We start from the raw sequence: 27,745 nt of genomic DNA on the forward strand, positions 1-27,745 counted from the left end.
GGAGGGCGCCCCAAAGAGAGAAGGGGCGAGCCCGCCACCGCCATCCGCCGGACGAGCTTTGCTCGCCAGCTTCTTCCGGCGGCGACGGGGAGGGTGCAGGGGAGGTGGGTTGGGGGCGACGACGGCTAGGGTTCGCCCGAGCCGCCCCCTTGGGGCAACGTGAGCGAGTCGGGTTACCGTGTATTCTTTGAAATGCTTGAAAGTAGGGGTTCAAATTGAAGGCTGTAGCTGTCAAAATGTGAGGGGTCAAAACAAATACACCTAAACACTGAACAATCTGTGCACGTTTGAGGGGTACCGTGATTGGGGATGCTCTCATGGCGTATTTGTCGTTCCCGAGACGTGGAGGTCAATTGGCATCACGGGCGACGCCGCGACGGACTCAGCTGCCCGGTACGCCACGTGGAGATAGACCGCTGAGCCGTCCCTCCGTTCCGAATGGCGATGGTTGAGTGGCCACCCGAAACAGCTAGACCTGGTCCACCGCTCCCCACTTCCGGAGAAGACTTCTAAAAAAGAAGGAAAACCTGAAAGCGTCACCGTCCGTTTGCAATTCCATTCATTGCTCCCGTATCAACCATATCGAATCCAATCCAATCGAATCGCCGGAGGTGGAAGCGCGCATCGAACTCGGTCGGCAATGGCGAGCCTCACCTTGCCGCCGGCGCCCCCGAACCCGCGCCAGGACGCCATCGACCTCCACAAGGCCTTCAAAGGTCCGCGCCTTGCCTTTCCCCTCCGATTACCCCCCTTCCCATTTCAATCCCGCTTTTTTTGGACCGATTCGGTTGGAGACTAGGGTAAGCGCGACCGCGAGATTAGCCGGTCTCAGGTGAGGTGACGAGCTGGAGGAACGTCCCAGGTAGAAATTGCTGTTCCCATCTAGCGGCTGCTCGGGTTGAACTCAGTGGTCAAAAGGGATGTCGATCCCTTACATTTATTTTGTATGTGAAATTGCTATGAATAATTCTGGTTGATGTGGATTTGTTATTACGAGACTTTAGAGCGTCAGATGTTCAGATACGTGGAGGTTAGAATGGAGCATGGTCGGGTGAGTGATGGTAACTGCAGTACTGCACCGACTGAGGACCTGTGTCTTGACCTGCTATGGATTTAATTTGGAGCCAAGTGGACTGATATGAGGTCAAGGAGGACAAGTTCTGTCTCAGAGAGACCGACTGTTCTTCTGGCCAAAGTGCAAAACCGTGTAATTGCCGGTTACCCGATAATTAAATTATCCCAAGACCGATAGACTTCTTTTTACAATTTAATGGTTCACAAAAATAAGAATCTGATCTTAGGCAATATTTATGGGCTGATAACCTGTACAATAATTGTGATTACTTATATTCTTTTTGACGAGAAACCTGTAGCTTAAACCAGGCAAAACAACGGTTGCCAAACAAATTACAAGACTTGGAAAATTCTCTATCTGGAAGACCGACAGAGTAATTTCGACACAAAGATTCACAACAAACACAGCAAATATAAAACTAAAGCCAAACAGACCAATGAAAGTCTTCCTCTTCAGAAAATCAAAACTCTTGAATTACTTCTCTAGCCTGAATAGGACACACAGTCCGTTAAAATCAACCACGAAAGTAATCCGCCGTGTGGGGGCAGAACCAGGAAAACAGTCTTTGCACATGGGCCGGGGCATCACCCCGAGCTTGGCAAGGAGAGGATCCTTTGTCTTGTCACTGCTCCTGAAAGCCGGGATCCACATGAAAGATCCGTCAAGTCCAAAGGAGCTGAAGTGAAGTCCTGCCATAATGCCATGGTTGACAAAACCACATTTCTGGAACCCCAGATCGACGTGACAGAAACCCCACATCTCGATCGACGCTGGAGGCAAGGCCGCCATATCGAAGGCAAAGGAGGACAATTATTATGCTGGCTGATTTTGTCTCTGCTATAACCAAGACAATTATTATGCTGGCTGATTTGGTAAAAATCAGCCTCCCCCAACCTTAGAGCTGGGTGAGCGATGATTCACCGGTGAAAACTGCTAGGATGTTAAGGGGTGGCGGCTAGGGTTGTGATTACTGGTATTCTGGTTCACAAGTTGATATATCGTCTCCTGATTTCCTTTTCTTTTATTATTATCTATTTCCTTCTTTTCCCTTCCATTCATGATTCTCCTCCCCTCAACCACCCCAACAGTTTCCAACTTCGAGAAAACGCAAAAAGTATTGTGTCTTCATGCATTGATAGAAAAGGAAAGTTGTGTACAAGTCCAAAGAAGGGCCAGACCTGAGAGTATACAGCGCCGTACCCCTAAGAGCTAGGCGCTGCCGGAAGAAGCACCGCATGGCCAACCACCCCTGCTCTCGCCAGCTGTGCTTCGGCCCTCCTATGTGTTCAGTACAGCTTAGAATTGAAAATTGTCAACTGCTAAGTGCTCCAATAAAAGGCTCAGGATCTCATAGTAAAAAAGAAGGGCTCAGCATCTGACCAAGGTCTTTTAAGAATTTATTGTTATGGACGACCTGTGACATAATGGTGCCATAGTAGTTTCTGTAGCAGTAGAGTTGTAACTATTTGGGTTTTGGCCCCAAGTACCACGACTAGTCGAGTTGTACTCCTTATTACCATGATATTTGAGTTGCGCTCCCTAGTACCATACATTTGAGAAGACAATTGCATCATTTTCCATTTAGTGACCATTACGGTTTATCAATATGAACTGAAGTTTGTTTCTGCGGTACCACCAATGTTATTGTTTCTGTAAACTAAGTTATTCTTTAGATAGGGTAGGAGTAATATATATGCTCTAGTAATTCCTGATGGCTGTGATCAAGTGAGAATTACTAAAAAAGATGCTTCAGCAAATTACTTCTTTGCACAAATTTTATGTTTCTACTTGAAATTATAAGATTCATTATTTATTCAATCAACCTTCATTATATGTCTTCTTTAAAAGTAATTAATCCTTTGCATCCTGATTATGATTTTTTTTCACTTCGTCGTTGGTCTTACAGGGTTTGGCTGTGATAGTACAACAGTTTCAAATATACTTTCTCACCGTGACTCAATGCAACGTGGATACATTCAACAGGAATACAAAACTATGTATTCTGAGGAACTTTCACATCGTATATCGTCTGAACTCAGTGGAAACCACAAGGTATGGAAAATTGTAGAAAAATCTTTATTGCATGATAAATCAAACTATTGCACAGCTATACTAGCTGAAGAGGTATGCTTAATTAGTTGTACCAGTATTCACCGAGTAAAAGTATGGATTTGCATAGGTTAGTTCTATATTTGTTAACCAAGTCTATGTTATGCCAGTCCTCAATATAGTTGAATTACTCAAAATATTGTTGTGGTAGATATGGGTATACGGCTAACCTTGTGGTATATGATTCCAGAAAGCACTGTCGCTCTGGATTCTTGATCCTGCTGGACGTGATGCGACTGTTCTGAAAGAAGCTCTAAGTGCTGAAAGTCTTGATCTGAAAGCAGCTACTGATATAATTTGTTCCAGGACACCATCACAGCTGCAAATAATGAAACAGACATATTATGCAAAGTTTGGTACTTATCTTGAGCATGACATTAGTCAGCAAGCATCCGGCGATCATCAGAAGGTTTCATTTCTTAATTTGTAACTTCTTCATCTGATGCATGGCAGTTGAAAGCTATTTGCATTGCTTACTTCTCTATTCAGGACTTGTGCTCGTACATATCATTTCTTGAAACACAGAATTTTGCTGTGTTCTTCTCGGGCATATTGCAGTTACTAGTGAAATGCTATGTTGATATCATTTTGTACTTTCGCTTTATTATATGTTGATGTCAAGGTTATCTGCTGCATGGTCTTCCTTACAGTTTAGACACGTATACTGTTTGGGTACACCTGTCCAAATTGTACATTTTTGTGCTAATGAATGATATGATGTGTATTTCAGATCTTACTAGCCTATGTTGGCATTCCACGCTACGAAGGCCCGGAGGTTGATCCCACTATAGTGACACATGATGCGAAGGACCTCTACAAAGCTGGTGAGAAAAAGCTGGGCACAGATGAGAAAACCTTCATCCGCATCTTCACTGAGCGCAGCTGGGCACACATGGCAGCTGTTGCTTCTGCTTACCGTCACATGTATGATCGGTCGTTACAGAAGGTAACACTTCTGTTCAGTTTTCCCTTCCCACATACATTTTGGTGCTCTCCTGGAGCGTAATAATGAGTTTCCTTCACTGATGGTAGGTTGTGAAGAATGAAACATCTGGAAACTTTGAAGTTGCTCTGTTAACTATCCTCAGATGTGCTGAGAATCCAGCGAAGTATTTTGCTAAGGTATCTCACCCGTGCTGTCCTCCAAAAAGAATATGTAAACTTCTTTATTTGATATCAAGAGGCAAGCAACCAAGCTTTCATGTTTTTGATAAAGTGGTGTTTTTGTACAGAGCATGAATTACAATAGTTTAACCTTTTCACGCCACACTATTATTTCTTAGTTTCTGATTGCCCCATCGTATACTGTGCATAAAGCCTGCAGGATTTGACTCTTGAATTTCCTTGTTTACATTGTTTTCACGTTTCCTATTTTCAGTGAATATCTAGTTACAATCCTGATGTGATATATTCTAATATTCTATAAATACTTTCGAATAGACAATGGCTTGATTGCTTTGGTACCTGTACCTAACTTCCCACTATAATCCGTAACTGTGCTAGCGGTATTTAGTATCCAGTCTGAACACTAGTATCATTATGGGAATATGCTACCAGACTATGCATTCATGAATGTTATTATCTGCTCATGTAGTAGTCCTACATGAATTGACCGATAACCATACAAATTATGACATCTTTATTAAATCTCTTATCAAGACCTCGCTTCTATTTTGTTTATCTCTGACTTTGTTCTCTTTCTTTGGTACTTGTCATTTTTTTTTCTGAACAATGTTAATTCAGGTGTTGAGGAAGTCCATGAAAGGTCTAGGTACTGATGACAAGACACTTGTAAGGGTTGTGGTAACAAGGACTGAGATTGATATGCAGTATATCAAGGCAGAATATTACAAGAAATACAAAAAGCCGTTGGCTGATGCTATCCATTCCGAAACATCAGGCGGTTATCGGACGTTCCTGCTTTCTCTTGTTGGTAGCCATTAGGTAATGTTCACTGGTGCTACTGTTTTTAAAGTACCCGCTTACATATTAAGATGGTAGTGCTCATATTGACCTTGTGTTTTTCTCCACCCTTCGCATTTCTCAGGCTATGTTTCCTCGACCGTACACGCTGCTCTGTTGCATTACTTTACCCTAAAGGCCTAAACGCAGTGACTCTACCTGGCCAAAATGTATGACGTCGTCATCACTGTGTTCTGGAGCTTTGCTGACAACTATTTCTGCTTTCTCTTGGTTTATGCTTGCCTAAAATGTGTGTATATATTATTTGGATCTGGGGACTCTAGTGCAGTGGCTGCCGCTGGTTCCATCTTTCATGGCATGTGTTATGAGTGCAGTTGGTTTGATGATTGTATTTGGCTTTACTGCTTTCACTGAAGTTCACACTGTTATTTAACTTTATTGAGAAAAAGGAGTGGCGTACATCCAGGTTCTTTTTTTCTTTTGCAGTTGTTGCATTATGTACTTCTGTTGTGCCAAGTAACAGGATCCTGGTTACATAAAATAAAAAAAAGGCACTAACAGGATCCTTGGGTGTTTCTTTTTTTGAGGGGTGGGTGTTTCATATGCAGAAAATAAAAACCCAGGTTTTACCTCTGGTTCTGAATTCTGATACATATTAAAATTTCAGACCTGGTATATGTGATCCTTCTTTTTTCCACAACTTAATAAAAATTACATCTATATATTGTGAGAAATTATGAAAGTTATGTGTGTCGATGGTGTTCTGCTGGTGTTGCACTGCTGCAGTGTTAGACCCTGGATATCTCGTCGCATCCCTTGGCTAACACAATGCACACCTGCAACCATCAGTTGTTTTTTTCGTCGAGTGGTCGGAAGGTTTGCCCTGATGGTGACACTATCGAGAGAATGTGGTGTACGTCGATGTGGGCTGTGGAGGATACACACAAAAGAGTTCGCTTTGAGAGTGTGAGGCCTATCCATGTTTTCTCAGGATCAACATTACGCTGTTGCTGGAGCCATCTCATCGTGAAGTCTTTGCTTCGAGACTGAAGATTTGGAGACCCTGGCATGTACCCAAAACCATAGGGATGCTTATCGTTATACGCATTACAGGGAACTACCTAGGGTATGTGCGTAGGTCGGCAATCTGACTAACCAAATATGTATTACTTCCTCCGTTCCTAAATATAATTTAAAAAAATGTAAGTCTTTTTAGAGATTTCAATATGGACTATATACATCCATATGTAATCTGTATTAAAATCTCTAGAAAGGCTTATATTTAGAGACAGAGGGAGTATATGTGACGAAAAATATATATTTACTACTCCCTCTATCTCGGTTTATAGGGCGTGAGCGTAGTTCTAGGTCATCTATTTGACTAACTAAATATGAGTTATATGTCATCAAAAGTATATTATTGGATTCTTAAGCGGATGTAGTTTCTAAACATATATTTTTCATCACATATAATACATATATAGCTAGTTAAATTCTCAACCTAGAACGACGTGCATGCCCTGTAAACTGAGACGGAGGAAGTAGCATATATGCCCGTGCGTTGCAACGGAAGATAAAATAATTTGCATTTAAAGACAGTGAGAATTATGTAAAATCCTGCGTGCACATGAAAAAGAAACATTTAGCTTCTCGGTTTCGCCGTGTGTGAAGGAACAAATCCGCTATTTTTCCATTCATTGATCAAAGGCATTTAAGAGTTGTTTACGTCATCGTACGCCAGAGAAGGCCGATGAGTTATTCAATCTACTCTTCCTTTCAATCCTTTCAATCGAGGGGATTTTAAGGTATGAAGTTTTTGAATTTTGAAAATTATGTACACTTTTTAAAAAAACGCGAAGAAATATGAAAGGGAACATCTTTTAAAATTCACAAACATTTTCTCAAAACACAATTTTTTTCATAAAAACATGAACATTTTTGAATTTGTGAACATTTTTTTAAAACGGGGACATGTGTTGAAAATTTATAAGTTTTTTAGAAAATGTGTATCTTTTATACATGAACATTATTTTTAATTTCAGAAATTTGAATAAAACAATATTTTTTTCGAATTTGGAGCATTTTTTGAAATGACAATTTCTTTTTAGAAATCTCTAACACTTTTGAAAAACAATTGTTTTTTGAAAAAATGGAAAACTTTTTGCAAGTTCTGAATATTTTTCAAAATAGCAACAAAAATTTGGAATTCTGAACATTTTCCAAAATTTGTTTTTTTATTCTGATTTTTTTAGGAATTTAATTTATGAAATAAATTCTAAAAGAAAAATTAACTTGGAATGGAAAAATATATAGGGAAAGGAGAATAAAAATAGATGTACAACACAGAAAAAAAACAAATGGGCCAGCCCATTATTGGTTGTCCTGTGCGAAAATGCGACTATTTGTCGCCTAGGGCGGAAAATATAATTTCCCAGCTGTGTGGGCAGAAATATAAGTGGGCAGGCTTCGCTGGGCCACAGCGCGCGGCCCACGTACAAAAAATCTTTAAATTCGGCAGTGAACGGATGAAAAAATTGGGGAAACACACTTTGCTTTATTAGTAGGGGTATAGAAAAGCTTAATCTGTAGTATACTTTTGGTGACATATTACACATGCACAACCAATGCAACCCCCCAGGTACCATAAAAGAGCTCGGATTGAATATACTCCGCCTTAGTGGAAGAAATAAGGTTCTACATTCAGAATAAGCGATCCTATGAAGCAAGATTTGGGTCACAGACTGAAAACTAACAACAAAATCATATGCCAGGACGAACTTTACATGAATCCCTGATCTACGCTGTTGTAAAGAAAGAGCAGCCTATTATTCACATAGCTAGCTAGATGCCTAGCTTCACATGGTTCACATCATTGCAATGATTTATCTATCTTATACAGACAGCCGTAGATCTGATCGCTAGCTTGTCGTGCCTACTGATCTCTTAGAACTAAGCAAGGCCCATGCATCTCTTAGCAGAAAACCAAAGAATCCAGAAGAACGCGACCCAACCTGCAATGGTATGCATGGTCAGACGGATTGCTGCAAATAATATGCTTGATTAACGTTCTGCATTTAGCTGTGCACATGTTTCTAGGTCATCGATAATAAGCAAAATATGTCTAAAGAGCTCTTGTTTCAGTTCAAACACCATCTAAAAAGAAAAATCCGCGGGCCATGGAGGAAACTGTGTTAAACGCCCTATTACCCTTTGCTCATGTTCCTATTTGAAGAACCATATTCATGCCTACCACATCCCAGTTTGTACTTGACCTGGTGCCTGTTGCTAACGTGTTTTTCAGACAATACTTTTAACCACTACTTCATTTTTGAAGGTGAACATCTGATTACCATTTCGGAACGAACAACCAACTGACAACACGTTGTTACCAGCTTATAACCTACCGAATATTGATTTGAGGTGCTTTGTACTTATGATGAACTTTTATAACATATCTAGATCTTTTTCGCAAAAAGAGAGGTCGAGGACCACCCCAAAAAACAAGAAGCGTTTCAAGCAAGAGTGATGAAACTTTAGACGTACCACTGGCAATCGTGATGGCAACGACTGTTGCCACGGTCGTTGCTGAAATAACAAGGATGGCGACTGACACTGCCCCGACGTACATCGCCGCCGCGAAAGCGAATAGCACAGACATGAATCCTCCGGCGGCAGCCAGGGACATGACGATCGAAGTGACGATGGCGGTCGTCGTCGCCGCCGCGAGGAGGAACGTGAAGACCAGGAGGACAGTCAGTGGTACGGAGGCCACGGATCCAACCTGCGGGGGATCAATGATGTTATAGCTGCTGGCGCGATCCAAATCATGGTGTCCTTGGGTTTATGAAAGCGGAGGCTCACCGACACGACGAGCAGCGCGCGGACGGAGCCGCCGTCCCTAGTCCACGTCACCAGGCGGCGCGCGGCGTCCTCCGTCGTCTGGCGCGGCCACCATCTCTCACCGGCGCGCGTCGCCTCGTCCAGGGGGCGTCGGGGCAGCGGCTGGCCACCGTTGACGAAGCCGCAGAGTACGGCCGGGGGAGCATGCTCCTCGCCGGAAGATGAGTGGGAGGAGGTGGCCTCGCCGTTGGCGCGCACACCGCCGTCCGGAGCGTCGACCATCGATCATTCGGGCGGTGGTCGAGTGATCGAGCGAGAGTCAAACGCTAGCGCGAAAAATGCTGTTGGGACTGAGACCGATCCAACGGGCCAGTGTTGTCTGAGCTCACTATTTGCGCTGGCCCAGAGTCTTCACACGTGAGAGCACGGCGTGGTGCCATTCGCTTGAGAGCAACTAGTTAATGATCGCTTCTTTGAAGCCTTCCAACAATCACTTCAGGGTGGGTTGAGAGTACGTCACTTGGCGTGCTCTCAGCCGCCGCCACGTGTCAAGATCGGGACGTTTTCTCCGAATTTTATTTTATTTTTATTTTTCTGCACGTGTTTTCCTTTTTTAGACTTTTTATTTTTCTGATTTTTTCACCTTTTTTATTTTACACCGGTCTTTTTTAGCTTTTGGATGATTTTTTTTGAGAAAAAAATATTTTTTTTGCTTCTGCGAGAGGCACGATTTTACTTCCACGAGCGCATGGTTTTGCTTTCGCAAGAGGCATGGTCGTGCCTCTCGAAAACAGAAAAAACATGTTTTTTTGCTTTCGCTAGAGGTACGGATTTGCTTTCACGAGAGGCACAAAACATGTTTTCCTTTTCCCTTCCGTGAAAGGCACGATTTTGCTCCCGCAAGAGGCACGGCCGTACCTTTCGGAAATGAAAAAAAATGTATTTTTTATTTTTTTTCTTCCGTGAGTGGTACGGTTTTGCTTCCGTGAGAGGCAAGGTTTTGTATCCGCAAGAGGCACGGCCATGGCTCTCAGAAATGAAAAAAAACACACATTTTCTCTTCTTTTTTTCCTTCTTTTAGAGGCAAGGTTTTGCTTCCGCGAGAGGTACGGCCGTGCCACTTGGAAACGAAAAAGATGTGTTTTCTCTTTTTTTTTTCCTTCTGTGAGAGACACGATTTTGCTTCAGTGAGAGGCACGTCCGTGGCTCTCGGAAACGAAAAAAATATTTTTCCATTTATTCCTTCCACGAGAGGCATGGGTTTTTCGTGATTTTTTTCGTCAAAATCTATCAACAGGGTTCTAGTTTGAAGATCTCGACGCGAGGAATCCAACGGTGAAAACAGTTTGAGAATTAGACGCACAGTTTAAGAGATAAAACGTTTTGAATAAACATATCGACAAGAAAAGGGAAAACTCCTAGATAGCGACAAGTGGCGCAATGCAGCGCGCCACTTGTCGCGGTGGGGAAAGTGATTTTTAGAAGTACTCTTCAATTAGTGATTTCTCATTCGCTTCGGCAGATCCTTACAACGCGTAGGTCGCGCACTAGCGACGTAGCACCCCCCCCACGAGCTCCCGATCTTGCATAGGGGCCAATCCATTTTGCGGTTTATTCCCCACCGGTTTTGGGAAAGTTCCAGAACCTTCCAAAAACTTCTTTTTTGTTTTCTCTACCAGTTTTTCTTTTCACTTTTTCTTTTCGGTTTTTCTTTTCTATTTTTTTCTTTTTCCTTTTTCCTTTTCCCTTTTTCTTTCCTATTTTTTCCTTCTTTACTTGTTCACTTTTTTGCGAATTTTCTTTTTCAAATTCTCGAACATTTTTTTCATCGAATTTGAAAAATGTTCAACGATCAGAAAGTGTTCATCGAGTACAATTTTTTGTTCATCAGATTTAAAACATGTTCATCAAAATTCAAAATTTGTTCCTCGAACTAGCAAACTCTTAATAAAATTTTATTTTTTTCATCATTTTCAGAAAATGTTCATCAAACTCAAATTTTCTTCATTGATCTCAAAATTTGTTCATCATTTAAAAAAAAAAAATTGAATATAAATTTTGTTCATCAAGTTTAAAAAATGTTCATAAAATTCAAAATTTGTTAGTCAAATACAAAATATTATTCATCATTATTACAAAAATGTTCATATTTTTTCATCAAAATAAATTTTCTCTTTAAAATTTTAAGAATGTCCATTCCTCTTAAATCGTGAACATTTTTTGAGTTCAGGAACTGTTTTTTCCAATTCACCATTTTTGAAAATTTACATCCTTTTTGTAATCCTGAATTCTTTTAACATACAATAAAACAAAAAAATAAAAATAAAAAAGGAAAAGTAAAAAATGAAAATGAAAAAATAGGGAGTGTCCTGCCCCATGCGGGCTCTCACAACAGGGCGCGCGCGGGGGGTGGAGGGGCTGGAGGGTACGCGCTTACGCGACTGGGGGTGCCCAGGTCGTCAAATAGGGGCACCCATTCGCTTTCACTAAAGGGAGCGAACTCACCAAGGGGTAAAAAAGATCCAAAGGGGGTACCCCTTTTCTCTTTGCGACGAAAGGGGGTACCCCTTTCATCGTTCATACCCCTTTGCCTTTTCATCGCTCATATTTCCTTTTCTTTGGTGATGACAAGGTGGGGTACCAAAATCTTGAACCGTGTGTCCAAACTATGAACAGTTTAAATTGTTGTGTTTGTCACGTCGAGATCTTCGAAACTATCCCATGTTAATAGGTTTGGATGAATTTTTTTCTGGGCTATGCTCTCGACTGGTGCTAACTTGTGCTCCTAATGTGAACTAACCTTTCCTTCCCAAGTTGTGCTCGCAACTAGCACTAGCATGCATGCTTCTAAGCATTTTCTCTCAACCAACACTAACTTCAGCTCCTTTTTTTTAAAAGGAGGTTGAAACCCTACATATTTGTGGTCCGTACATGTATTAACATGTGAAAAAACAAAAAAACAAGGAAAAAGTAAAAAAAATCATTCCTGTGTGGGAACCATCCAGCATGCGACACATGACGATGCTGGGCTTGGGGCGCACCGTGTGGAGAGCTTCCATGCCCCTGCCCCCTCCCACGCAGGGGCACTCGTTAGGTACGCCAATAGCGAGCTCGATCATAGGCTCGCCAATAGGAGCTCCCTTCATGGGCTGTCCCACTATGTTGTCTACATCGTGGTTTTCTGCCCTGGTATCATTGGTTTGAATCTATGTTTTTTTATTATAATTTTTGTTGTTGGTTTTCACTAGTTTCTATATCATTCATGACCTTTTATAAATAATTAGATAATTGCCCGTTCGTTGAAACGGGAGCATAGACATTCTAACATATTAGCCTGTAGGGCACGTCTATTATTATGTTGGTGCACTAAAACCTTAGCAAATTTTTATACGCAATCACCATGATTTACCTACCATCGTATTGTTAGGCACTTATTTGGTAAGGAATTATTTAGCAATTGTTTTTACGTAATCATCATGATTTACGTGCCATCTTGTTGTTATCACTTACTCCCTCTGTATCAAAATATAAGACATATTTTGACACCATAGGGACTATTTCATAAGAATTTAATGACTTGCCAGAGAAACTATTATTTTATTTTGGAAAGTTAATATGATGAGGGAAAGTTGAGTCGATTTTAGAGAAAACCGATGGAACAAAGTCAAAGATATGGAAGCGAAAAAATAAAAGAGGAGGGAGGGGGAACGTACATAGAAAGGTTGGACGAAAGAAAGGTGAAACGGAAACCATATATTCTTTTTAAGTAAGTAGAGATACAGATTACCAGAGAAACTGTTGTTTTATTTTGGAACGTTAGTAAGACATGGGACAGTTAAGTCGATTCTAGGAAAACCGATGGAAGGGATAAAAGAAATAAAAGGAAGGAAGGCGGAACATACATAGGGAGCTTGGAGGAAAGAAAGGTGACACGGGAACCTTACGTTCTTTTTAAGTAGTAGAGATTACTTGATGTCTAAACAAAGTAGTAGAGATTACCAGAGAAACTATTATTTTATTTTAGAAAGTTCATAAGACGTGGGACAATTGAGTTGATTTTAGGGAAAAGTGACTGGAGAAAAATAAAAAATAAAACAGAAAAATAGAAAAAGAGCCGAGGGGGAACGTACACACAGAGGTTGGACAAAAAAAAGGTGAAACAAATAGAGAGTAGACAGAGATAGAGAAATTCACACTTTAAGAAAATATTTGTACAATTCCATAAATTTACACGCTTCAAAAACTATTCATGACATTTAAAAAAATGTTTGTACCATTCAAAGGAATGTCCATGATGTCTGTAAAATGTTCAGCATGCTTTTACAAAATAATCATCATATATTTATAAATTTTTAATTGTGTATTTAAAAGACATTCAACAAATTTTAAAATATATTCACCACGTATTAGAAAAATATTCACATTGTATTACAAAAAAATTTGACCTCTATTTGGAAAATAAGTCTATGCGTGTCTTAAAAAATTCAGCTTGTATTTAAATAATGTTCAACGTGTATCTAGAAAAATATTCAACATGTATTTAAAAATATATTTAACATGTATTCAAAACATGTTCAATGTGTATTTCTAAAAATATTTAAGCATATTTGAAAAATATAAAAAAATTATTAGAAAACAGAGAGAAGAAAATAGTAAAAAGAGAAAGAAACAAGGAAAGAAGAAGGAAAAATTTAAAACCCCAAAAGCATGAAACAAAACATAAAAACCAGTTAAGAAACATATATAAATAAAAAGGAGAAAACGAAAAAAAAAGCTGATGAAACCTTCTGAAAATCGCACGGAAGGTTCCCAAAACCATAGCGCTAGGTCTTACTGGGCCACAGCCCGCAATGGATCGCCCAGAGGCTAGTGCTTCCGAAGATGTTATATCTCGCTTGTAGCGAGAATACCATAGGTCTCGCGGAAAGTTTTTTACCCCGTGCTGTAGGCTAATGAGCCGCTCGGGTTTTGTTTTCTTTTTCATGATCCTTTTCTGTTCTTTCTTTGTGTTTTTTGTTTTCTTTGCTTTTTCAACGATTTTCTTCGTTTCTTTCTTCGGTTTTTTTTCTTTCGTATTCTTTGGTTCTTTCTCGGTTTTCATTGGTATTTTTCTTTTGTATCTTTCTTTCTTTGGTTTTTCTTTTATTTTTTTCTTGATTTTCATCGATTTTCTTTGTTTTCCTTTGTTCTTTCCTGGTGTGTTCTGTTTTCATTCTTTTGAATTCGTTCCTTTCATGGTTTTCATTTTATTTGTTTTTATGGTTTTTTGGGGTTTTCTTCATTTTTGTTGGTTCTTTTGTTGTTTTTCATCCTTTTTTTGGTTCAACACATGTTACTCTTTTTCAGTACGCATCGAACATGCTTTGTATACATCTGAAACATTTTTTATATACATGATTGCATTTTTGAAGTATATGATTAACATTTTTCTGAACTTGTATTTTTTGATGTCTAGTTTTTCCAATACACATTGTTCATTTTTGGCACATATCTAATACATTTTTTCTAATACACATTTAACGTTATTCAAGTACAAGTTTAACACACATATTATATATTTTTTGTGTACATGAGAAACATTTTACCTGTACACATTTAACATTTTTCAAATGCGTGGTTTACAGTTTTGAAATGTTTTATTTAGAATATTTGGAAGTATAAATGAAAGAAAAAAAGAAACAAAAAACTAAAACAAAAAACATGAAAAAAACGTAGTTGTGCCCCCCCGCACGGCTGGCCGGTCCATCTCGCGCTCTGCTTGGCGCGGGGGTTCCATAGGTCTTGCTATAAGCAAGACATAGGGGCGCCCTAGTGCTTCTTCCATCTCGCAGTAGGCGAGATATAGATGATTTAATAAAAGAGAGTATGCGAGACATAGCGTCTGTGCCCGCTAAAGGCTGTCTTGTCCACGGCCTCTTGCATGCCCTGTGGGTTGCTTTCAGTCGTTTCTAGCAGTATAACTAGGGGAGAAACAAGTCAGTATTCTTTCACCCCACACTCCTATCGACTACAAGGCGTCTGTTTTGTCTTTTATCGGTTTAGTCATTTTCTGAGGTGACCATAGGGACAAGATGTACATACATGATTTATAGGGTGACTGTCCGTGTGTGTTTCAGTGTTTGTGAGCGTCTACATATGATGTTTCTAATTTTTTTTACTCCAGATTGTGAACAAATTCTTAGAAACCTTCTCCTAGAAAAGTTCTTGAAAAGCTCGTGACAGTGCTAATTTGCTGGCGATCCCTCTCGTTAGGGCATGGCTAATGCATAGCTCTAGGGTGATGCCTCGTATGCCATGTAGGATCAGATGTCAGGAAAATTAAGTTCGGATGGAGCAGCAGGATCCTCTACAGGAGGCAGATGCTTGAAGAGAAAAAGTGTGGTCTTGTGTATAAAACTGAAAAGCTTAAAGTGAAGAATAGAGATGCATGTGTAGTGGTAGTCTTTATTTTTTATTCTTTGATAAGGCCCACTAATGATAGATTTCATTAGGGAGACAAATCAATATAAATATCTCAAACTACTTTTTGTGATGAGTCATCTGTATTCATATGCCAGCATTATACGTGCCCTTAAAAACCTGGCAGCTTGCGAGTCACGACCTGGTCCCTAGCTTCGATCTTACTTCTTCCAGCAAAACCCGGGCGGCGACAAAAAAAGAAAAATGAAAAGAAAAGGAAACGTCCCATTATGCTACGGTGATGGGCCAAATTAATCAACGTCAATTATACGTGACATTTATGCCCGATACTGTTCGTGCAGGTGTGTGTAGCTAGATAGACAGACAGATGCTATTACGTACTGACGACTGCTATAGCGTAGGTGCGCCATCAGCCAAAACCCCATCAATCATCTGGTGTACATGTGCGCGAGATTTTTCTTGTTTATCAATCTCAGTTGCCGGGATATCAACAGTACGATCTGGGCGTACATAGTGCGTGACAGTGTCGCCGGCCCTACGGCATAAGATGACACTCTATACCGGGGAAGCAGTTGGCTACGTACGCGCTACCGGCCAAATGGGTATGTCCTGCAGTAGAATACCATATACGGTCCCCGCAAAAAAAGAATACCATATACGGTAACCGATCGGTCATCAGGGCCACTCCAAGCAGATCATCAAGGACGCCCGGATCGGCATGTCCGAACATCTTTTGCTATACAACGCGGTGTCTCAAACTTCACGGACGTATCCGAGCATTCGAAATTCCATAAACCGACGACAAACTCGTGAGAAGTTTGCAGGACTTCGGACCTCCTCCATGTAGACTTTCGACACCCTCGGCCTACCCAAATCTTCTTTCCCGGACCCTTCCCCCACTCCATCCGTTCCCCCTTGCTCTATATCCACAGTTCCACACCCTCTCAGTCCGACGTTGCCTCTCTACAACCTCGGCCGCCGCCCATGCCTTGTTGAACGTCCGCTGCCCCACCCACGAGCCTGCCCGCTTTTGACTATGCCGTCGTTTCACCCTGTATCTGTTCGCAACAAGTTATTCTCCACCTCTGCCGACGTTGTCCATGGCAAACACCACACCTGGAAAGTGTTCTGCCAAATATCAGTGAGAAATTTTATGACATTATTGTTGTTTGCTTTGAAGCAAACACGATGGTGGTGTACTCGATGATGGAGGCACTAGTGCAGAATTGGCCATTAGTCCCGGTTTGTAAGGGTCTTTAATCCCGGTTCATCGACAGGACTAAAGGGTGGGGACTAAAGGCCCCCCTTTAGTCCCGGTTCGTCACGGCCCGGGACCAAAGGCCCACCACGTGGCACGAGCCCGCGCCGGGGGCTGGGGGACCCAACCGGGACTAGAGGTTTAGGGGTTTAGGGTTTTAGGATTTATGATTTATGGTTTATTTTTCCTTTTCGTTTTTTTTTTCATTTAATTATTTTTTATTTCAAACATATTTTACACTGCTGCAGTCGTCAAGTGCCACTGCTACTACATACTGTACATGTTATATATAATAGAATTTCTCGTATGACCAATCATATATCATATAATTTCTCGTACGACCATGCATACACACACACACACACACACACACACACACACATATATACACAATTTGGTACATACAATTTCTCCTACAATTTACAGATCTACATGCAGGTATTAGGTGTAATGGCATTCTTCTTTGGGATCTATGACCTGGTCAAGCAAAAAACCCGCAATTTCCTCTTGAAGTGCTCGTATGCGGTCCGTTGGTAGGAGCTTACCCGCATCTCTTGCATCTTTATTAAAAAAGGAGATCAATATGAATATATTAGTTGTGTGCATATATATTAGATCATGATAAAAAGAATTGTGAATTGTGTTTACGTACCAAAAGCTTTCTTCCACTTTTGCTCCTTTCTGTCATAAAGCGAATGTTCACACAAACGTAAAATGCGCATAAATTATTCCCCGGCGCCTGCCTCATGCACTTTACGAGAATAAAATTCAATCCGATAATAATTAATCAAGCATGATAATGGTATTGAAACTAGAATTAAAAAGATGTGCGGACGTAGCTAGTACTACTTAATTACCTTGGGTCGCACCCATCTCAGCTCTTGCTTCCATGGGCCTTGAATATGTTTGATGAAATTTTGCCAAACCCTGCCCACCGACAAAGAAAATGAATACAGTAGTTATTAATTAGTTGATATCAGGAAATGAACTAAAAAGGCCGACATAGTGCGATAATGATTGAAATTACCTGTTGACCATCTCCTTCACGTTTGAGTATTCTTTAGGTTCTTTAGTTAGTGAGTCCAGTACTTGAACTCTTCCCTCGTCAACTTCAATGATTAGCAGGGTCCAATGGAAATTGCATGCGCACACGTTTGTATAATTAAGCGGGCATGTGCATAACTCATCAACTACACTTATTAACATCCAGTAAGCAAAACAGAATTTGTAGTACAAGACAGTAACACTCACCCGAAGTTGTAAGGAAGTAGTATTTCTGGTTGGGTATTTAGTCGCTTCAAAAACTCTAGCAAGCTTCTCTCTGTTTCTTTTTTGTGACGTGACCACACCCCTTCATTAACGATATTTGGGTCAATGAACCCAATGCCATAGCGTCCATCAATTTTCATTTCATAAATCTTCATTCTGCATAATACCACAGAAAATAATATAGAGAGGATAATTACAGGTAATGAACGAGCACAACTAGAGACTTAAATTACAGAAAGAAATAACTTACAGACAATAGTAACTGATGAGAGATTTGTCAAGTGCGTCTTGATTGAATAACTGAAACATTTCTTGAAACTCAACCCATAAATCTTTTTCATGGAAGTAATGCTCTGCCTTGAATTTCACCATGAGGGCCTCTTGCCCGTTCTTTATTTCTCTCATGTACCACTCATGCAATCTGCGCATTCTCCTTGATAGAAGAGGGACATCCTCAGGCCTGACCAGAGGTTGGCCAGGGACATATCACTACAAAAAAATACACTTCCGTGATGATACGTGTTTGTCACAGCAGGTCACGTTTTCTGTCATGCATGTACATCCATGACAAATTTATGACAGAATCAAGATAGTCATACCTGTGCTGTCGTAAAGGTGTTCCATGACATTACCAAAATTATCATCACGGAAGTGTCCACTTCCATGACGATAAATCGCGCGTCACAAAAGTGCTTTCGTCAAGGGTGACCGACACGTGGCATCCACCGTAACGGAACGCCGTTAAGCTATCGGGTTCGATTTTGGATCCGATAACCCGTTAACAGCCCCGACCAATGGGGATTTTCCACGTGTAAAATCATCATTGGCTGGAGGAAACACGTGTCAACTCCGTGTTGGCAGAGGTGTCACTCATCCAATGGGCGAGATGCGCCTATGATATGTTAACACGTGGACCGGCCCAAAAGTGGCCCATAAAGTTTAAATGGGCCGACCCAACTAAAGGCCCACAAGATTTTGCGGACCATAATGGGCCGACCCAGTTAAAGGCCCACAAGATTTTGCGGGCCATAATGGGCCGGTCCAGGTAAAGGCCCACAAGATTTTTGCGGGCCATAATAGGCCGGCCCAGGTGAAGGCCCACAAGATTTTTGTGGACCATAATGGGCCGGCCCAGCTAAAGGCCCACGAGATTTCACCGACATTAATGGGCCGGCCCAGCTGTAGGCCCACAAGATTTTGAGGACCCTAGTAGGCCGGCCCATTAACTGGCTGCCATGTTTGGGGCCAAATGCCGGCCCATATTTGATCCGGTCCATTAATGGCCTGCCACGTTCCGGACCTAATAATGGCCCATATGAGATCCGACCCGTTAAAAGCCTACCACGTTCTGGGCCAAATTACGGTCCAGATCAGGTCCGGCCCTTTAAGAGGATTGGGCTAAATTATGGCCCATATCAGATTCGGCCTGTCAACTGAACGCTATACTTTTGGGCCCACTTGCTAAAGGCCCATTTAGTAATTCGGCCTGATATTAGTTTCGGCCTGTTAAGGGCCTGTTTAACATTTCAGCCCTAAATTAATTTCAGCCTGTTAAAAGCCCGTCATATAGTTGGGCCTAACTACGGCCCGGTTTGCATCCGGCCTGCTCGCAGCCGATAATCTGATTGGGCCAAATAAGGACCGAGACAATTTTGGCCTGTTATAAGCCCATGATTTGATTGGCACATTCATGGGCCGGGGTCTATTTCGGCCTGCTGCCGGCCCGTGAGCTGTTCGGCACGTTTCAGGCCCAACCTACTTTTCAGCCTCCTAAAGGCCCATTGAGTTTTCTTGGGAAAACAGGGCCGGCGGTTTACTCGGCCTATTAAAGGCCCGAATCTACTAGTGGGCCAGTTTACATTTAGGCCTGTTAACGAACCAAGATGACGGGGCCCATGATGCGGATCATACATGGTGATTTGCATGACGGCCCGATTATGTACCGTAATTTTACGGTTTGGCCGGTTTACTGCGAAGACAGGATATATATACAGTAAAATAACTGCAGCATCATGAATAAGAAAAAAACTAGACTATACAATAAAGAAATTACAATATATTACATCCACTGGGCATCAAAGTTCGCCACTATGATAATAAAGCACAAGCAAACAACAGATTACATACACTGGGCATCAAAGATTGCCACCAGTGCAACTAAACACGCTGACAAAATAATATACAAAACCGACAACACTTCAATAGAGTTCAAGAAAGGTAAGCCCTGCTCGGGAGCTGCAGCGCAAGCAGCTGAGCAAGCTGGTGAGACTGCACTTGTTTGACACTTATATCCTCCTCACTCTGAAAGATAAACAAGCAGACAGATGACAGGTTTTGCACATATAAGTATCAGTGCTGACAATTCATCACATTTCTTACTGACGAATAAATTGACACAGTTTAAAATAGCATTAACACAATATGGTATTGTTCAGGTCAAGACATGGCAGGAAATGACATTGTGAAGGAGTTGGCAGCTTCACGACACCATTGGATTACAGATCAAGAACTCATAAGTATCAATGGTTAGTGTGCTGTCAATTTATCCCATTTCAGATTGGCAAAATAAGATCACTTGCTCTGTATAGTTTAATTTACATGGTATGAAGAAGGAACTTGGTTGTACAACTGAAAACTTAAATTGAGAAGGACAAACTTTTGTTTATGAACTGGAGTACATAATAAACTTTAAACATGCAATTTGATGCAAACACCAAAAATAAACAGCTGTTGCAGTCATGCCTAACCAAATATACACAACAAAGTTTGAAGGCTTGAGAAGGACAAACTTACATTATTGGTGAAGGCGGGCTCTATAAAGCCCTTGTCCATGCTGATGGGGGGCAATTCAAGAAGTTTACCACATAATCTTCTTCATAAGCATTGCCTTTATTCTACATTTTGTTAAGAGTAAATATAGATGTGACAATATAAGAAAAAATGGAGAATATTTAAGATAAGATGAAGAGTGATGCTACATAACCAAGTAGCTATAAATGTAAGTACAGCGATACAGGCAAAAGGTACAGCCAAGAGCAATGCAGAGCTAAACTTCTTCAGTAACATCGGTGTTATCCAACCTTATGGTAAGAGTAAATATAGATCTTATGTGTAGAAAATGGAGGGCAAAGGAAAATAAGCTGCAGAGTGATGGTACATGAACAACTACCTGTCAATATAAGTACACTAATAAAGGACAACAGGTACTTACAAGAACAATGCAGAGCTAAAAGTTTTCATTGGCATTGGATATATTCTACACTAATGTAAACATTCATACAGATCAGATAATTTGGAGCGAACAATTGATAAGCAAGCTATCATGCATACTGCTGTCACATAATGAACCAGGTATGTATGCAAGTACAGTGATACAGGACAACAGGTACTAACAAGAGCAAAGCAGCGGGCAGCATATTTGCGATATCCTATCGTTCTTTTCAAACCGAAATTCTTTTTCGAGCAGATCTCCTGCAAAAAAGATCCGTAAGGCACATGCGGAAAAGTAGAAGTTCAAATTGTCATGTGATATCATAGACAGTACCTCATCCTCGGAACGAGACCAGTGCATAACAAGGTTTTTCCATTCAATGTCTTCTAAATTTAGCACAGGAGACTTCACCAGAAATTCGTTTATAGACTTGCCATCAAAGTGTGATTTCCTCAGGTAAAACCAATACTGCTGCAATGCTTCCTTGAAAAGCGCAAGATAGCTTTGCTCGCATGACTATCCAGATTGACCCTCGCCTACTTACAACAATGTAATGTAAATCATTGATGTGTTCAATCAGTAGAAAACAGGAAAATAATCATCATGAATAATAGCACTTACACGTAAGTGGGACAGGAAGATGTGAAAATGGTGTTTGTCTTCACTATAATCTTCCAATGATGGGAATATATTCATGTAGTCCCTAACAACATTGAAAGCATTGTCTTTTAAACTGGGAATAACTGGAATGGGGTTCCAATCTGCAGGAATTGGCCGTCTCTGCAGTTGGGATAGGTCTTCGGCCGGTGGACTTGCTGTACTTTTTGCTGGAGTGGGATTTTTCTGTGGTACGACTGGTGCTATGGCAACTGAAATCGGCATACCTTTTGTTGGAGTGCAGGTCCTGTGTGGTGGGGCTAGTGGTGTGGCCAGTGAAGTATGGGTACAGTCTGCTGGAGCCGGTCCTACGTTTTGTGTCACTGGTTGTACAGCCAATATAAGTGGGGTGCTGTCTGATTTCTCCGGCACAACCACGTTTTCCAAGGACTTTGCTGGTGCTCCTTCAGGTTCGGCAATCACCCTCTTCCTTTTTGATGTCTGATGCACAAGAACAACATTTGAGTGGAAAAACATGGTATGATGACAGATGGAATATGTATTGATAATGGATGGGCATGGCATCTCGACATATATGATGAGTAAACTAAGCAGATGGCGGTGCAACAAAGTAGAAGAAATGCAAGACAACATATGCAAGATACGCGCAATCAATAAAACCTTGCCAAATTAGAGCAGGCACCTTGATGGGTGAACATGACAGGCCATCTGCCTTTCACTCCTCGAGGTTAGAATAGTCATTAGGATCATATTCTGAACAAGAATCTACAGGTGGGGAGCGTATGAGTTTCATTGCATCCAGAATGGCACTCAATTCCTTGGTGCCAATTTTGTAAGTCATTGCAGTGTTCCACAATATTCTTCTGATGCGCGGATTCTGATAGTCACTGTAATTATGTATAATATCTGAGAACCATGAAAACATAAATAGTTGTGAGATTATCTTTGTAATGCAGAGGATATTCTAATATAGGGGCGCCCCTGTAAACACTTGTGTGCTATCACTGGATTCTGATGAGAGAGCTCATGTGTGCTGTAATATGGTGCGTGCATTTATATAATCTGGCACAAGTACACAAAAAATAGGCTCCAGAAGTAAGGATAGTTGGCACATGATAGGTTCAAAATATACTGTATAGAGAGTTTATTGCCAAACCATGATAACAAGAGCACACAGCAACTAGGCAGATCATAGTGTACATAAAAGGGGTACACCATAACCACTATATATAAATCGGGAAAGTAGAACTGGCTTGAAAATACAATGTTGTATTGCCGCTAGTAATTGAAAGCCTATCGATCAAGTACACGCCAGCTCTATCAGCTGTTGACTGCAGATGTCCCTGCTCCCCTTCCTGACAAGGAACATACTGTACGTACTAAATACAGAATAACAAAAGAGGAACATGTTAAAGAACAGAAGAGGAAGCATATTCTTGAGGTTCCGCTTAATTGCATACAATGTTGGTTGCCCACTCATGATGAATCACAGTGCCCAAAGAAATGCAATTCTATGCTGTCTCTCTATATGTGGCAATTTTGAACAAGAGTCATTAGGATCATATTCTGAACAAGAGCCAACAGGTGGGGAGCGTATGAATTTCATTGCATCCAGAATGGCACTCCATGCCTTGGTGCCAATTTTGTAAGTCATTGCGGTGTTTAGCTTCAAGAGTGCACTGCTGCTAGTGCGACACAAAGCAGCTATACAGATCATAGTGTAGATATAACGGGAAAACCGTAAGCATCAGAGTAAAATCAGCAAAGTGGAACTTGCTGGAATATATGTGCTAGTATTGCCGGTACGGCTAGAAAGGCTTCGGATACCAGCTCTCTTCAACTGATGGTGCGGTACTGTTAATATTAGTGTAACTCTCAAAGGCGACACAACTCCCCGCATTTCCTTGCTATTCTTATAGGATTCAAGTGGGCAGGCCACTACAAATCATATTCCCATGTTTACAAAATCCTACGAATCAAAGAGGCCCGAAGAGTTCAAAGTGTCCATACCAACCGACCGTATAGACCTCTACACTGCAAATGTCCCTGCTCATCTTCACTACAAGGAACATACTGTACTACTATCATACTCCCTCCGTTCCAAAATATAAGTCTTGGTAGAGATTTCCACTATGGATCACATACAGATGTATCCAGATACATTTTAGAGTGTAGATTCACTCATTTTGCTCCATATGTAGTCCATGGTGGAATCTATACAAAGATTTGTATTTAGGAACGGAGAGAGTAATTATTAAAGAAGAACGGAAGAGGAACATGCTAAAGAAGAGCAAGCAGATTTTGGATAATAAAATGTTCGTTGCGCAGTGCCCACACATGTTGAACCAGAGCGCATTAAGAAAGCAACTCCCTGCTGTCTCTCTATATGTGGTGCACGTGCTTTTTCGAAAGTAAAGTAGGAACATTAGCTGACCAATTAAATGTTATCTATTTTAGTAATATCAGCATCATATCAGATTCATACTTGAGCAACAAGTTTGGAATTATGAGTGGCACGTTGTTTAGCTTGATGGATTCAGGAGCAGTGCTAAGCAGGTACGATGATGGTACTGAATATAAAGGCATGTCTGCATTTGGGTCAGTCGACCATTTCAGGCGGTTGGATGAAGATCCTACGTCTCCTAACCCTTCTTCTTCCTCGTTTCTGATTCTTCCCATACAGAACACCGCACGGGCCGCCGGCTGGACCATCAGCCCCCACCGCCTGTGTTCCTCCGCCACCCCAACACCCCACCCCGCCCCCACCCGCGTTGAGTTTTCTTCGTTCGGCGAGGCCCCACCATCGCCCCCCACAACCAAAGTCCCCACCCGAGCCCCTTCGTTCGCACCGGCGAACTCCGGCGAGCTCTGAAAAATCGACTAACCCAATTTTGAAATTTAGTCTACTGTGATTTAACTTGTGTGGAATATAAAAGGCAAAAACCATAAGCATTGGGAGTATAGTGTTGAGCGTGCCATGGCGGATCTGAAGGTGCAAACCGGACAAAGGCAACTTCGCAACCAATGTTTGTTCTCAACTAGCAAGTAAGTGATGGACAAGAAATCAGAGTAAAGCAGTGGCGATCTATTTTCTTGCTGTGATAAATAAGTTGAGCAGATACGAAAGAGTACCGCCTCTGGTGCGGCGCCGTGTATGCATCTGCTGAGAATTTGACGGTGCTGCGGTAGCGATGGCTGTCGGCGGCGTGGAAGCAGATCTAGGAGGGTAGACGGTGGCGGCAGGGCGCGGTGGACGAGACGGTCGTAGGAGCGGCGCCGGCAAGGTGGACGACGGCGGGGATGAAGCGAGAGGACGGGATGCAAGGATCCCGGTCTGAAGCCGTGGATGAGAGAGGTCGATCTCTTGTAATGGACGGCGGCGTCGGGGTATCAATTCCGGCATGGTGGAGGAGGACGGCGGTGGATGGGGTGGCGGACGGAGGAGGCTGGGTGGAGAGGGTGTTTTGGCGCCCACGGAGTACGAATGGGGAAATGGAGGAAGGGGGGAACCATGTCTTCAGGGCGCGCTTGTCTCAAATGCGAGGAAATTTACAAACTTAGCCCTCGTTTCAAATTTCCTACATCACAACAATATTAGTCGGTTGGGGATAGGATGGTAATCTCGCATACACCGAATATTTGCCGACGAGAGTTTGTTTTTGGCGCCCACCGTGTATGAATCGGGGAGGGAGTCGATTTCGGCCGAGGACACACTGTGTTTTGGCGCCCACCGTGTATGAATCCGGGTGAGAGGCGGTTATGTCACGTTTGAGTGAAACTACAAACCTATCCCTATCGAAACCTATAGAAATCGAGCAGATAGGCTTTGCGTGGCAGGGATAGGCAGTAGTAATTTCCATCTCGCAGATTTTGGTTTCGGGCGGTTACTGCGACTTTCCCCGCTTCATTCAAATTTTGCAGAGTGCACGTTTACCGTGCCAACTCAATTCGAATCCCGTTTGTATTCTATTTTTTCGGGCGGGATCCATTTTCGATTGGAATAAAATTCTATATACATCATTTTTTTTATATATACTTTCAAAAGCACAACACCCTTTATACATAAATATGGTTTACAAATGGCATGATCTCAGATTCATAAGGTTGTATCCATCAATTTGGATTTTCAAATATTTGAAACCACTTTATGTTGAAATCCAATGTATGCATTCCTCACCAACTGTCTCCAATTAATGTGTGTGTTTCATGCGGTTTTTTTACTTCTCAAACATGTATAATGTGTTTCACACACGCAACATATAGTGTAATCCCGTTTAGACATTAATTGCATATAAACCATGCATTGTTTCTAATTAAAGAATCTATGGATCACCAATATTGATAAACTATATAACATTACACGTGTCCCCAAATTCAAATGAATATGCATGTTTGATACACCAATTTGCGTTATGATATTATCGATGTCGTGATCTCCAGTTTAAATATTTGAATCCCATTTAATCCAGATATTCATCTCATATAACTATCACTCATGCTTATATAGGACTATCTCTCTAGACCTATACGCGTTCATCGTCTCTCGGGTATCTCTCGTGCTACCTGTATGTCGACAATGATCTTTTATCTTCGTACCACACTGACGGTACTCTCTCCCTCGACCTTCATCACTCTATATCTCTCTAAGTATATCTCGCTCCCTGCTATGTGTCTCTAACTATGATTCTCCATGTGGAATCTCTTTCTCTCACACAAACACAAAACTTTGTCTTCCGGGGTCTCATTTCTCTCTACTATTCCCCTGTGTGCCACTCGCACACCCCTCATATAGAGATGTCTTTCGCTCCTTAGGTATGAGAACCTACGACTCTTCCTCTTAAATATCTCTTTCTCACACACAAACACAAAATCTGTCTCCCAGGATCTCATATTTCTCCACTGTTCTCTTGTATGTCGCTCACACACACTCTCTCTCCCTAGAGATATCTTGCGTTCCCTCATATGTTTCTCTAGCTATCACTCTCGTTTTGAAATATCTTTCTCTCTCGCAGACACAAAACTCCGTCTCTCGGGGTCTCATTTCTCTCCGATATTTGTTTGTATGTGAGTCACATGCACCCTTTCTTCATCTCTCTCACACCCACACCCATAACTCAGCCTTCTGATCCACTCGACTCCTAGCTCTAACACACACTAGCTAGCATCTTTATCTTTCTATTTATCTGTTTCTCCATCAACCTTCTTTCATTTATAGGTTGATCTCTTTTGCACAATCGTTGTGCCTCACTCCCTCTGCTCGCCATAGATGCATGCTCCAGCCCACGCCACTATCTCTTAAAGACAAAAACACATGCTCAATTGTCGGGCCTTCTTCCCTGCATTCTCGCATGCATGCATATTGTCATACCGATCCGTCTCTCCCATGTCGTTGATCTTAGCTTACGACTTATGTCTTCTTTCTTTTATCTCGCTCATGCGCGCGCAGACACACACACATCCCACGTATACATGTCTACCTCTCACACATGCACGTTGAAGGTCTCTATGTCTCCATACGTAGTTAATTACCCTCAACCCTAACGCCACATAGAATCGTTCTCTTCTTGTGTGCACATAACTTCCGCCTGGATGGGTAAAACACACACTCACACTTAACAATCTCCTTGTAGCTACCCCCTCTCACTCTTCCCCTATACCCCCGAAACCAATAAGACCATCCCTTCATTTAATTCCCGCCTACATGCACCATCGATATATAGTAGTCTTCCTCGGTGTCTCTCGAACAAACACGTTCTCTCGATGTCGACTAATCTCACGCGCACACACCTTCTCATCCCTCTCTACGGGCATTTTCTCTCTCGCACCCCATCGTTGGTGGCCTCTGCCATACACATCACCTCTCTATGATGAAGCCACGCACACTTAAATTACATCCGCCACCGAGGACCCCGCGACACACACACACACCCACACCCACACACACACAAACAAACACACACACACACACACACGCATGCACGAACCCACCCACCCACACACACACACAAACACGCACACAAAC

At 41.8% G+C, this 27,745-nt stretch overlaps 2 protein-coding genes across 2 annotated transcripts; one reads left to right on the top strand and one right to left on the bottom strand.

Annotated features, from left to right (window-relative positions):
• Window positions 1-442: 442 nt before the first annotated feature.
• Window positions 443-5,566, top strand: LOC123121455 (annexin D5). The gene is made up of 7 exons (XM_044541448.1): window positions 443-716; window positions 2,982-3,127; window positions 3,375-3,593; window positions 3,915-4,130; window positions 4,217-4,306; window positions 4,928-5,128; window positions 5,232-5,566. The coding sequence occupies exons 1-6, from the start codon at window positions 641-643 to the stop codon at window positions 5,126-5,128; spliced, it is 948 nt and encodes a 315-aa protein (XP_044397383.1). The 5' UTR covers window positions 443-640; the 3' UTR covers window positions 5,232-5,566.
• Window positions 5,567-7,849: 2,283 nt separating this feature from the next.
• LOC123124769 (uncharacterized) lies at window positions 7,850-9,363 on the bottom strand. Its single transcript, XM_044545328.1, has 3 exons — window positions 8,969-9,363; window positions 8,651-8,888; window positions 7,850-8,118 (listed from the first exon to the last, which is right to left on the bottom strand). The coding sequence occupies exons 1-3, from the start codon at window positions 9,227-9,229 to the stop codon at window positions 8,057-8,059; spliced, it is 561 nt and encodes a 186-aa protein (XP_044401263.1). The 5' UTR covers window positions 9,230-9,363; the 3' UTR covers window positions 7,850-8,056.
• Window positions 9,364-27,745: the final 18,382 nt, after the last annotated feature.

Source organism: Triticum aestivum, chromosome 5D, assembly GCF_018294505.1.
Source record: "Triticum aestivum cultivar Chinese Spring chromosome 5D, IWGSC CS RefSeq v2.1, whole genome shotgun sequence".
Classification (NCBI taxonomy): domain Eukaryota; kingdom Viridiplantae; phylum Streptophyta; class Magnoliopsida; order Poales; family Poaceae; genus Triticum; species Triticum aestivum.

Coding starts and splice junctions, on each gene's coding strand:
- LOC123121455 (XM_044541448.1), top strand. CDS start 641: ATGGCGAGCCTCACCTTGCCGCCGGCGCCCCCGAACCCGCGCCAGGAC. Junction 717..2,981: donor CCTCCACAAGGCCTTCAAAG/GTCCGCGCCTTG, acceptor TTGGTCTTACAG/GGTTTGGCTGTGATAGTACA. Junction 3,128..3,374: donor AACTCAGTGGAAACCACAAG/GTATGGAAAATT, acceptor ATATGATTCCAG/AAAGCACTGTCGCTCTGGAT.
- LOC123124769 (XM_044545328.1), bottom strand. CDS start 9,229: ATGGTCGACGCTCCGGACGGCGGTGTGCGCGCCAACGGCGAGGCCACC. Junction 8,889..8,968: donor GCGCGCTGCTCGTCGTGTCG/GTGAGCCTCCGC, acceptor GATCCCCCGCAG/GTTGGATCCGTGGCCTCCGT. Junction 8,119..8,650: donor TGCCATCACGATTGCCAGTG/GTACGTCTAAAG, acceptor ATACCATTGCAG/GTTGGGTCGCGTTCTTCTGG.